Genomic DNA, 12,849 nt, shown 5'->3' with positions numbered 1-12,849 from the left:
CATATATAATGTTGCATACAAGCGGTTCAGTTTTTTTTTCCTACAGATCTCTTGTTGCTACTCGCTGTCATATGGCCTTGTTTAGTTCGTAATTTTTTTTTTGTTTTTGGGTACTGTAGTATTTCGTTTTTATTTAATAAACATTGTCCAATCACGGAGTAGTTAGACTCAAAAGATTCATCTCACAAATTACGGGTAAACTGTACAGTTAGTTATTATTTTCGTTTATATTTAATGCTCCATGCATACGACTAAAGATTCGATGTGACGTGAAATTTTGAAAATTTTTGCGAACTAAACAAGGCCATGTATGTCAATGGGACGGTGACGAAATAGCAAAACCAAGAACAACTCGCTTTTGATCTGCCTGCGTGCAAACCGCGCGCCCCGATCGCGCCGAAGCACGCGTTCATGCATGCTGCTCTCGGAAGCAGCAGCGCGGGATCCCCGAAGGATGCGGGATCGGAGACCGGCAGGACGGGGACGACGCAACGGCGGCCGCTGCCGTGCACCTATCTCTCGTGGTCGTGGAGCCGCGGGCAGCCGTACTACGCGGCATGGGCCCGAACGGGATCAGCAGTTTCGACCAGATTTGACCGTGGTCCTGGTCATTGTTACCCCCAGTGCCGGCGTGCGCCGCGCCCCCTGGTTGCCGGTTTTGTCCGGCCCGGGATTGGGAGCCGGCCGTGGTCGGGCGGCCGACGTCGACATACATGATCCGACTGTGTCCCGCGCCCGGTGGTTTGTCTGCAGGGCGGCCAGTGCCGCACCATGCGCGACCGAGCAGCTCTTCAAACTTGGGCCTTGTTTAGTTCCAAAATATTTTGCAAAATAAACACTGTAGATTTTTCGTTTGTATTTGACAAATATTATCCAATCATGAACTAACTAGGCTCAAAAGATTTGTCTCGTCAATTTCGACCAAACTGTGCAATTAGTTTTTATTTTTGTCTATATTTAGTACTTCATGCATGTGTCTAAAGATTCGATGTGACGGGGAATCTGAAAAATTTTGCAAAATTTTTTGGGAACTAAACAAGGCCTTGACCATACTCCAGCGGATTAATTATTGTCCAACCATAACTAGACTTAAAAAATTCATGATATAATTACAAATAAATTATATAATTAATTTTTTTTATTTACATTGAATATTCTATTTATATGCCGCATTATTTGATGTAACGAAGAATCTTGATTTTTTTAATTTAAGATACAACTAAATAAGGTCTAATATAAATTATTATAATGCCTATAGAGTACTTTGAGTAACATTGGTCTTGTTTAGTTTCCAAAAAAATTCAACATTTTCTGTCACATTGAATCTTTGGACGCATGCATTAAACACTAAATATAAATAAAGAAAATAACTAATTAAATAGTTTGCGTAAATTTACAAGATGAATTTTTTGAGCCTAGTTAGTTTATAATTGGATAATACTCCCTCTGTCCACAAATAAATGCACGTCTCGTTTTTTTTAGGAGTCAAACTTTTTAATGTTTGATTAAATTATAAAAAATATATACTAATATTTATCATATATAATATGTATCATTAGATTGAGCATGAAATATACTTTGATAATATACTAATTTATAGGTACAAGTCTTGATAGTATTTGATATATCTCTAGTAAAATTTAAAAAAGGCTTGATTTCTTAAAAGACAAAATGTGCGCTTATTTATGGACGGAGTGAGTAATTACCAAATACAAATGAAATTGATATATTAGCCAAAAGTAAATTTTTTTCCCAACTAAACAAGACCATTGTGGTTGCTGTAAGTGGAGGTACAAAAGGATCTATTTCAAGGCCTTGTTTAGTTTACTTAAAAAGTAAAAAACTTTTCAAGATTTTCTATCACATCGAGTCTTGCGGCATATGCATGGAGCATTAAATATAGACTAAAACAAAAACTAATTGCACAGTTTACCTATATATCATGAGACAAATCTTTTAAGCCTAGTTACTCTATGATCGAACAATATTTGTCAAATAAAAATAAAATTGCTATAGTGTCAAAATGAAAAAACTTTTTTAAATCTAACTTTCCGACACCTTTTGAAAGATTGCTTCACCAAAGGAGATACTTCTTCTTGTCAAAAAAAAAAAGAAGAAAAGGAGATACTTCTGGAGCTCCTGACCGACCGGGCTCGTTTTTTTTTTGCCAGCCTGCAGGCCAGGCGCTCTGCAGCGCAGGAGACCCGAGTGTACAGTAGACCGCTCGTCCAGTCCATCGGCCATCGCGTATTCGCGTATCCCACTGCGGTTTGAAATTTCAGCCGTGTAGCGTAGAGGTGCACACTGCAAAGGTGCAGTATCAGCCTAGGCGTACGAGACGTACGAGAGTATAGTAGCAGCAGTACAAAGCGAATACATACGAGTATAGTAGTAGTAGCAGCAGCAGTACAAAGCGAATACAGCCTGGTGCACACTGCAATGGTGCAGTATCCTCATGATTATACACTCGCTGCTGCGGCTGGAGTTCTGCTAGCTCCTTCCCAATGAATACAGTACTCCTACAGTACAGACTACGACTACGACACCTCCGCATGCCACGAGACAGCTTGTTCTATTATCTGTCTAATAATCTGCTAACCATTTGTCAATGTTTTTCTCTTTTAACAAGGCCTTGTTTAGTTCACCCCAAAAAGCAAAAAGTTTTCAAAATTTCCGGTCACATCGAATCTTGCGGCACATGCATGAATCATTAAATATAGACGAAAACAAAAACTAATTACACAGTTCAGCTGGAAATCGCGAGACGAATCTTTTGATCTTAGTTAGTCAATAATTAAATAATATTTATCACAAACAAACGAAAATGCTACAGTACCGAAATCCGAAATCTTTTCGGAACTAAACAAGGCCCAAACCAACGAAAAATATTTTTAGTTATAATTTTTAGACAAACAAACATGGTTATATTTAAAGCATGTAACTATTAAAAATACTTAGCAAAATGGTTGTTTAATTCTGTTTTTAAAATACTTGGCAAAACTCTATGTTGTTTCTCAGTTTGGTATATAATCCTGAGTTAAACTGTATTTGGGCCAAAACCACAACTAAGACCTTGCTATTTGGGCTATTTGGGGTTGAAAAGTTGCCTCTTTTATCAGCCATTGGATAGGGAATGAAGGGTGTCAAGCGTACCTTTAGTAAGGCCTTGTTTACTTCCTCACCCAAAAGGTTTTCACTTATTCCATAAAAAATTTAAACACATATATGAAGTATTAAATATAGATAAAAAATAATCTAATTACACAATTTAGTTAGAAATTATGAAACAAATCTTTTAAGTCTAGTTAATCTATGATTAGCTTTAAGTGCTACGGTAAACTATATGTGCTAATGATGGATTAACTAGGCTTAATAAATTTATCTGGCAGTTTCCATGCGAGTTGTGTAATTAGTTTTTTATTAGTATTCGAACACCCCTTCTAACATTCTATGAAACATTTGATGTGACACCTAATTTTTTCGCTCCCAACTAAGGGCAATCTCAATGTTTCTATACTTATTAATTTCTATAGATACTATTTATAGAAACCACAATCCCAATGGATAGTTTTTACAGAATATTTATATCCAATCAAATTTATTCTCTCTCAATTCTCCACCAACATGCATATCATTTCATGTCTTGGATCTCGTGTAGCCATGTTTTCTAACTTAGACCTGGATTCTATGATTTTTGCTCTATCTTTTCAATAACTATCTTGTCACATCAGGAAAATACTTAGGTGACACTATAATTAATGTCTATAGAAACTATGGCCTTTTATATCTTTTTTGGATTTGGACACTGTAGCACTTTCGTTTTTACTTGACAAACATTACCCAATCATGGAGTAGCTAGGCTTAAAAGATTTATCTCGTAATTTACAGGCAAACTGTACAATTAGTTTGTATTTTCATCTATATTTAATGGTCTATGCATGTACCGTGATGTGATAGAAAATTTTTAAAAGTTTTTGGTTTTTGAGGTGAACTAAACAAGACCTATGATAATTTCTGTAATGAGAGTGCTCTAAACAAGGCCTAAGTGATGAACTAGGTGTGTCTGGATTAAGATCCCTTTTGGCAGGAGTGGTTGGAGCATCGATTTTCCCTTTGAAGATGAAGGGTTTCAAAAAAAAATATTTTTAAAACAATGCCTATGTTTAATGTGTAACAATAACTTAGGCTCTTAATTTTTTTTATTTTGACAATGTGGCATTTTCATTTGTATTTGTCGATTATAATTATGGACAAACTATACTTTAAAATCGTCTTGCAAATTATAGACAAACTGTACAACTTAGTTTCTATCATAAGTTAGCCATTGTCACAGTTTTTTTCATGGCCGTTGTTTAGTTCACTGTTAGGGCACGTACAACGCCAGGGCTCCTACAGGACCACGTAAAGGAAAAAAACGAAACCTGCCGCTTAATGTACAATGCAAAAGTCATGCTGCAGACGCTTAGCGTATCAAAATAAACTGAATAGCTCTCAAGGAATTACGCAAGCAGCAGTCGAAGCGCCGCTGCTTGGTAGAGCGGCGATGCCGTCCACAAGCGCCCCAAGTTGTCCAGGCTGTGCTCCACGGTGGCAGAAAAACAGAATAACGGCCAATAAGTGTCGAGCGTTGTACAGGCCCTTAGGCTAGTCTCAATGCATAGTTTCATGACACACTTACCAAAACTATAAACTAGGTAACCGAGCCACATGAGTTTTATGGGGATGAAACTCCTCTCTCATCTAATGAAACTCCTTCATCTAATGACCTTGTCAAGTCAGCAATTTTGCTTATGTGGCACCCTATTTAATGTGCATGACACTCTCATGAAACATGCATTGAGACTGAGTTATGGCACGTCATATTTTTTTTAGCTTATCCAGTCACATACAGTATAACTTTTATTTTGCCAAATTTTGTTATAAATGCGGCTTCAATTTTACTCGCACATTTCTATAACAACCACACTTTATCAAAGGTTAGACATAGCAAACAATAGCACTAACTAAACATACTTAATTCTTTTTTGAAGATTAAGCTTTTTCAAAAGAATCCGGTAAAACTTTTCTTAGTTTTGCTAAAATCGATGGAAGAAGTCAAATGACCATCTGGCTCTCGTCTATTTGACTTGGTGCAGCCCCCAATTGCCGGTAGTGTACACATGAAGAGAACCGAATGTGTAGGGATATATGTACCCGCTCTCTTTCGAAGTACTGTAATTCTATATTTAAACGATGTCACTTTTTTAAGCTCGACTAATAACTTTGAATTCTATTACTTTTTATATAATTTTGATCAAATTGAAAATTGATTGACTTGTGAAAAAACTACAAATGCATTTTCTTCCTTTCACCGAATGGTACGAGTAATGAACCGGCCATATATTAGCAGGGTTCCTGGTTTGCTGTTTACGTTGGGATTCGGAGTGCCCAATCAAAAAGAAAAAAAGTCTCGCAAAAAAAGAAAAGGCTCGTGTACATGAGAAAGGACGGGTGGAACAGGGTGTATCTACGAAACAAACCTGCTGCAAGCATAAGGTTCTCCACGTTACAAAATGATTGGCAAAAGCAGTGTTATTCTGCTCAGCAAACAGTAATTGCTCTGTGCTTTACTACTAAAACTGGGCAGTGCTGGACAGCACCTGATCAAACACGAGTAGAGTACTAGTACTCCTCCTCTGAAGTCTGGACTGCTGCGAGGCAAAGAAAAAGACTGGCAGGGAGATGGCCCGGCCGCCGAAACATCCTCGATACACACGCAAATCTTGCATTAATGGAGCGGATTTGTAATCATAGGGACCCTACCGTCGAGTGGCAGAGAAAACCCATTGCTCGCGTCTCCTCCAATAATACAATACAATACAGCATGTACATGCTCAGCATTGTTTATCTGGACCATCCAAATATGCTATGAGATTCGTGCTGCTACATTTCTCTCCACTGTATTCACACTTCTTCCCACTGTTTCACACATCTCGATGCATATTCAACGGTGCAGATAAGCAATGCCCAGCATGTAGACTAAAAAACTGCTTCCTCTCCTCTCGTCTCGTCTCGTCTCTGGAGACGTCGCAATTGGCAGACCGCACCGCACAAGCGTACTACGCCGGCACGTACTCCCCTCCTCCCGGTGCTTCCCCTCCTTTTATATCTCTTGGACTCGTCTTCCTCCAACAAGCCCCACAGCTCCAGCAACCATGGCGCCCGCCGTCAGCTCCCTCAGCCCCGCGGCTCCGGCGTACACCCCGAAGACGGGCGCGCCATGGATCCCACCACCGCTCGTGCCTGGTTTTGTGACGTACATCTGCATGCCTCCGCCGCCATTGCCGGAGTTCCTACCGTGGCCGCACCTGGGTGCTCCGCCTCCGCCTCCGCCTCCGCCTCCGCCTTGCTGGAGCCTTCCTCAGGTCGCTTGCGTCCCGGGGATGCCGACGCAGGCACCGCCTCCTGCCGACGTCGTGCCGCACGGAGCGATGGCCATGGCGCCCCCCTCTGGGCAAGCTCCCGGTTCCTGGCCACGACGCCATCCCAAGGCTCCAAGGAAGCAGCGAGTGGCTGGTCCGGCTCCGGCGGCAACCGCTGTGGCGTCCTGTGGCGTGAAGTCCGCCGCGGACGCGAAGGAGGCGGCGGCGACCAACCAGCCGTCCCCGCGCTCTGTGCTCGCCGTCGCGGTACCGAGCCCGCCCATCTCGCCGACGACGTCCCTGCCGACGTCGTTCCCGTACCAGCTGGTGCTCCCTACCGCGCCGCCGGCCGACGCAGCTGGCGTGGCCTACACTGCGGCGCCTTCCCACGCCGAGGGCAGCGTGGCCATCATCCGTCCACCGCAGAGGCCGAGGCGGCGGCCGCGCGGGCCGCGTCGTGCGCGGCCGGCTTCCAGAGCGCATGTACGCCACGCCGTCAAGCCTCGCCGTCTCTTTGACCCTAACTCTGAGCGAACCAGTCTCATGATCCGAAACATTCCTAATGATTTCACGTGAGTCTTGCCTGCCTTATTCTCTTCTCTAGATCGTCGTCTTGTACTACTCTTGCTTTTGCTCTGTCAATCCGGTGTTATTAGAAGCTGTAGGTGAACATCGGTTTACTTGATTTCGTTTTGACGACGCAGGCGGATGAGGCTGATGAACATCCTCGACGAACATTGCTTCATCGAAAACGAGAAAATCGAGCCGGGTGGGGTGAGGTCGGAATATGATTTCCTCTACCTGCCGATAGATTTCAGGTAACTCTTTTGACCCTTGCGTGCTAATGGATGATCATCTCGTCTAGCAAAACTATCGGTGATCTCGTTCATTGCGTTTGAGCAGGACCCTTGCGAACAAGGGCTACGCCTTTGTGAACATGACTTCGCCGGAGGCGGCCCGCCGGCTCTGGGCGGACCTCGACAGGCACCGGTGGGCGTTCAAGCGCAGCGGCAAGACCTGCGCGGTCGACTACGCTGATCGACAGGTACGTACGTCTCCGCTCTGCTCACTACCTTCATTCGTCTTCGTTTGCCCTAACTTAACCCCGCCGCCATGGCGCATCGGACGTGCTGCTCTTGCCGGCCGTTTGGACTCCTACGACAGGGGCGTGACCCGTTGGTCGAGCATTTTTCTGGATCACGCTTCGACTGCCACACCGAGGAGTACCTGCCGGTGCGCTTCGAGCCGCCGCGGGACGGCACCCGGCCGGCGGAGGGCGCGGTGCATGTCGTCGGTAGGCTCGCCGCCCGCCCCCGCCCGCGCCCCCACGCTGGAGATGGGAAGTAATCCGCCGCCTCGCTTCCTGCACCCTGGCCGCGCCGCTTCATATCTTGCATTCTATCCGTTCGAGGAAGGAGCGGATAGAACGGGAGATACGATTCGCCCTGGCCTCTGCCTGCTTTTAGTATCTGCTTCTGGATTAGTTTCGTTTCGTTTAGTTTCATATCCATGTGCTTTCGAACGATCTCGACTGGAACAATTAGTGTTGAAGCTCAAGTTGGCCTGTTGTATAATATGGTTTGGGTCGTGTTAGTCTGTTAGTGTGTGTGTCTGTGTGGTCTCATTTCTGAGGTGGTGATCTGATGTTGAGGCTAATGGGTGTCGTTAGTGTGAGCCGGCTAAAAACCTGCTTGCTTGTCTCGCACATGGGATTAATTGTAGCTCTTTTAATTCCTTCGACTAATGATAACAGCCTCGCCATCATATAATGCTTCGCCTCTTGTAAATTTCTTGTGGTATGAAATGGTTCTTTGCATCTGTAGTATCATGTGTTGGGTTCACACTAGGGAGACATGCATGTAATATCATGTGTTGGGTTTACACTAGGGAGTACTTGTGATCTTCAAAAGATCATAAATTTGGATTCATTCAATCTATAGTACTTGTGATCTTCAAAAGATCATAAATTTGGATTCTTTCAATCTGTAGTAGTACATTTTTGCAGAGAGTGTGGTCTTTTTGTTGGAGAAGACAAAAAATAGGTATGAAACCTTTTACCTATAGCGCTATCCAAAGGATAAATGAGTCTTATATTTTGGGTGACGATTGTTGAAGATAGTCTAAGGGCACTCCCAATGCTAGAAACTACTTATTGTTTCTATACCCATTAATTTCTATAGACACTATATATAGAAACTAGGTTTCAATGGATAGTTTATATAGAATATTTTTATATCCAATCATATTCATTCTCTTTCCATTCTTAGCTAATCATATCACTTCATGTCTTGGATTTCGTGTAGACATGGTTTCTAACTTAGACCCAGGCCTTGTTTAGTTCTAAAAAGTGAAAACTTTTCGGTACTGTAGTACTTTCGTTTGTTTGTGACACATATTATCCAATTATGGACTAACTAGGATCAAAAGATTCGTCTCGTGATTTACAGCTAAACTGTGTAATTAGTTTTTATTTTTTTGTCTATATTTAATATTTCATGCATGTGCCATAAGATTCGATGTGACGGGGAATCTTGAAAATTTTTTGGTTTTTAGGGTGAACTAAACAAGGCCCCAGTTTCTATGATTTTTACTTTCTTTTCAATAACTATATTGCCACATTAGCAAAATGCTTAGATGGCATTACAATTAATGTCTATAGCAATCACAATGGTTTCTGCTGAGCATAAGTAATATTTGGTGTTATGAATTTTGGTCACGTAAACAACAAGCTCTTATTGTTTTTTCACGCGACCCTGGTCAGATTGTCCTTGTTGATTCATTTTGCGGCAGGGTTTTGTCCAGATTTATCTTTCAGTTTGGTGCACCACGCTTGATTTGTCAGTGTTGGTAAGGGCCTGTTTAGATGAAAATTTTTTAGGTGTCACATCGGATATGTCGGAAGGATGTCGGGAGGGGTTTTTAGAAACTAATAAAAAAACAAATTATATAGCTCATTAGGAAACTGTAAGACAAATTTATTAAACATAATTAATCTGTCATTAGCATATGTAGGTTACTGTAGTACTTAAGGCTAATCATGGAGTAACTAGGTTTAAAAGATTTGTCTCGCGATTCTCAACTAAACTGTGTAATTAGTTTATTTTTTATCTATATTTTGCATGTGTCCAAAGATTCGATGGGATGGATGAAAAATTTTTGGGTGAAGAACTAAACATGGCCTAACATGCTGGTTTCTCTTGAGGTGTTTTGGTATAGCTACTCTTTTTTTTTTGGCGCTGTTTATTGCTTCCTCTGATCCAGGAATCAGTAAGTCAAGTTTTTCTAACTTTATAAAAAAAAGTATTAACTTTTATGATATGAGATGAGTATCTTATAAAAATATATTCTATGATAAATCTAGTAGTAAGATAAATCTTAGTGTTTTTTAAAAATTTAGCATAGTTTAAAAAATTTGACTTAAGGATTGATGCTTTCTAAGACAATGAATACTTAGCAGAGTCATTATATTTCTGTGCAATTAACTGCTCGACACACTAAGGTCTTTTGACTTTTATTTGACATTTTGTACGCTCGGTTCTATTGTGAACTAATTGATTTACATATAGCGTACCCGATCCGTTTGAATTTAAGGGTTTGCTCTACAAACATAGAACCCCTGTAGAACAAATGAAAAACATAGGAAATTTTTGACCCTAGTTCTATACCAAAACTTGGAACATGGTCCTTTGGAACAAAAGATTAAAACTACGAAATTTCATAAATCTATCTCTTATAAAGAAAAACACTCCTATCTTGCCTTGCAAAATGTCGATATCAGTGTTCACTAAAACATCCTACTAATACACAGTGTCTACATCAGTATTCACTAATACATCTAACTAACATATGCCATTATGTTTTTCACTGTATCTATTTACATTAAGCGGAAGTTTTATCAGGATGTCATGTACATTTATTAGAGCGTTATGTCAGTAAAACTGTACTTTTTGAATGAAACGAAGAGAAGAGAAGGAAGTAGTTTTACTATAATGAAACTCCGCCGGCGTTGTTTCTCACGCGGTGAAACGAGATGAAATTCCCATTGAGGGCCAGATTATTTCATATATGATCCAAATATTTTGCAGCAATTAATTACTTTGTTTAGCCTTGAAAACAACAAAGTGAAATGTTTCATCGCTGGGATTATTTCATGGATAGTTTTATTTCAATCTTGATGACGTGTTGGTATGTGAAATCGTACAGTGACACTGTCCATTGAAATTGGCCTTAGTAAACCACATCATTTATTAACATATATCGCCGCATCTTTGTCCAGTGTTAAATGTTGTCATATTGAATTCTGCGGCATATGCATGGAGTATTAAATATAGATGAAAACAAAAACTAATTATATAGTTTGCCTGTAAATTACATACGTATCTTTTGAGTCTAGTTACTCCATGATTAGACTATATTTGTCATATAAAAACAAAATGTGCTCCAATGTCAAAAGTCCAAAAAAAATTAGATCTAAGGCATTGTTTAGTTTTTAAAAATAAAAGCTAATTGTACAGTTTGTTTGTAAATCGTAAGATGAATTTTTAATCTTAATTACTCCATGATTAAACTATATTTGTTAAAAAAATACTACAATATCAAAATCTAAAAATTTCTCGGAACTGAACAAACAAGGCCTAAGAGTTAGCCATTGTTGGTTCGTGAAGAGGTACGGCAAAGTGTGTTGTGTCCTAGGCCTTGTTTATTTCCTAAAAATTTTTGTAATTTTTTTTAAGAATTTTAATCACATTGAATCTTGTGCCACATAATTTAAGCATTAAATTTAGATAAAAAAATAAATAATTATGTCTAGTTAGTTTATGATTGAACAATATTTATCAAATAGTTTATATTTTGCAAAAAAAATTTGTAACCAAACAAACAAGGCGATAAGACAACACCTAGTCTAGTAGCACTGTAGCAGTTTAAGTACCAAGAGGTATGGTTGAATGTGTTGTGTCCTAGGCCTAACAGCAACTCCTACATAGCTCTTATTTGAGACTCTATAGTTAAATATGGGTATTTAAGCTAAAAATAACACTCTATCAGGGTCTCTACTAGAGTTCTCAATTTGGGATGACCACCTAAATCTCTCGTGCAGACTCATTCCTATTGGCTTAACACCCCAGCTCCTATCCTATATGGTGCGGCTATTACCTCCCCACACCGTACTGGCGCACCCTCACTCACCTTTCTCCAACACCGATCTCTACTATCGTGTTTCCTCCCTCTACTCCTGACCTCCATCGTTGGGCCTCGCCACCTATAACGAGTGGGTCTCACATGTCATTGTCTGACAATTTTGGTTTGGGAGCCTTTTGTGGTGCTGTTGGAGTAGAAACAAAAAATTTAAATATCCAAAAGTAAATAGGGCACCCAAATGAAAAAGTAGAAACCCTATTTTAGGCTACTGCTCAACTGTAACAACTCAATTTAGCTCCCCTTGATTCCCTAGCACGCACCACCACTGAAAGCGAAGTTGAAAAATATAAATGTTTGTAAAACTAAACATACAAAAACAATTAGTAATAAAGCTACAGTAATCAGATAAAGATCAGAAAGTACCTACTATATGAGTACTGTATCAACTGAACGTACTGCTGAATTGGATAAACTTTAACACGTGTACAATAAGCCTGGGTAAATTACCCGATACCCATTACCCGTACCCGAATTACCTAGACCTGGACTCGAATTAACTAAACCCGAGGTACCCAATCCTAAATTCGGATAGCAATTTTGATTACCCGAAATTAGTTTGGGAAATTCAGGTAATATCCCCTGGTACCCGAACTATGCAAATTACCCAAACATTTGTCTATGTATTTGTATTTATCATGTGTTGTTAGGTAAACATTAGAACTTATCAATTTATTAGAATATAATTCTCTTTGTTTGAACCAGTGACCGTAATATATTATTCTCTACAAAATGCAATTGAATTTCTATACAAATTGCTGCTGAAATTATATATAAATTGATATTGAAATTTTGTGTAGTGTGTTGTCTTATGAAAATTCGGGTAAATCAGGAATACCCGAACCCGAATTATCGGGTACCCAAAATTACGTAGTGTTTTTTCGAGACTAATATCGGGTAACAATTTTTATTATCCGAATTTTTAATTACTCGAATTACCCGACCCGAAAAAATCGGATAACCTGAACGCCCAGGGTTATGTACAACTTTTGCATTAACAAGGTGAAAATTCTTGTGGGTTTATGTAAAGTTCTACTCTCTCGGTATGACATTTTAGTTGTTGAATTTTAAGTGGATCGAGTGTTTTTAAATTCTCTACAAGTCACTGTGATAATCTTGAACAAATAATTGGTAGGAAAGAGTTTTCTTTTTGTTTCTTTCTGAAGATGTTCCGGTCTGCCCGTGAGGCTAGTTTAGATTTCGTCACATCGAATTTTTAGATGCATGTATAAAGTATTAAATATAGATAAAA

General features: G+C 39.9%; 1 protein-coding gene across 1 annotated transcript; it reads left to right on the top strand.

Moving 5' to 3' along the window:
- LOC8054892 (protein MEI2-like 6) lies at positions 6,195–7,748 on the top strand. Its single transcript, XM_002462669.1, has 4 exons — positions 6,195–6,973; positions 7,106–7,219; positions 7,305–7,446; positions 7,566–7,748. Exons 1-4 carry the CDS (start codon positions 6,195–6,197, stop codon positions 7,746–7,748), a joined length of 1,218 nt encoding a protein of 405 aa, XP_002462714.1.

Source organism: Sorghum bicolor, chromosome 2 (genome assembly GCF_000003195.3).
Source record: "Sorghum bicolor cultivar BTx623 chromosome 2, Sorghum_bicolor_NCBIv3, whole genome shotgun sequence".
Lineage (NCBI taxonomy): Eukaryota > Viridiplantae > Streptophyta > Magnoliopsida > Poales > Poaceae > Sorghum > Sorghum bicolor.
The sequence above is the reverse complement of the archived record's forward strand: the minus strand, read 5'-3'. Positions and strand labels throughout refer to the sequence as shown.

Coding starts and splice junctions, on each gene's coding strand:
- LOC8054892 (XM_002462669.1), top strand. CDS start 6,195: ATGGCGCCCGCCGTCAGCTCCCTCAGCCCCGCGGCTCCGGCGTACACC. Junction 6,974..7,105: donor AACATTCCTAATGATTTCAC/GTGAGTCTTGCC, acceptor TTGACGACGCAG/GCGGATGAGGCTGATGAACA. Junction 7,220..7,304: donor TACCTGCCGATAGATTTCAG/GTAACTCTTTTG, acceptor GCGTTTGAGCAG/GACCCTTGCGAACAAGGGCT.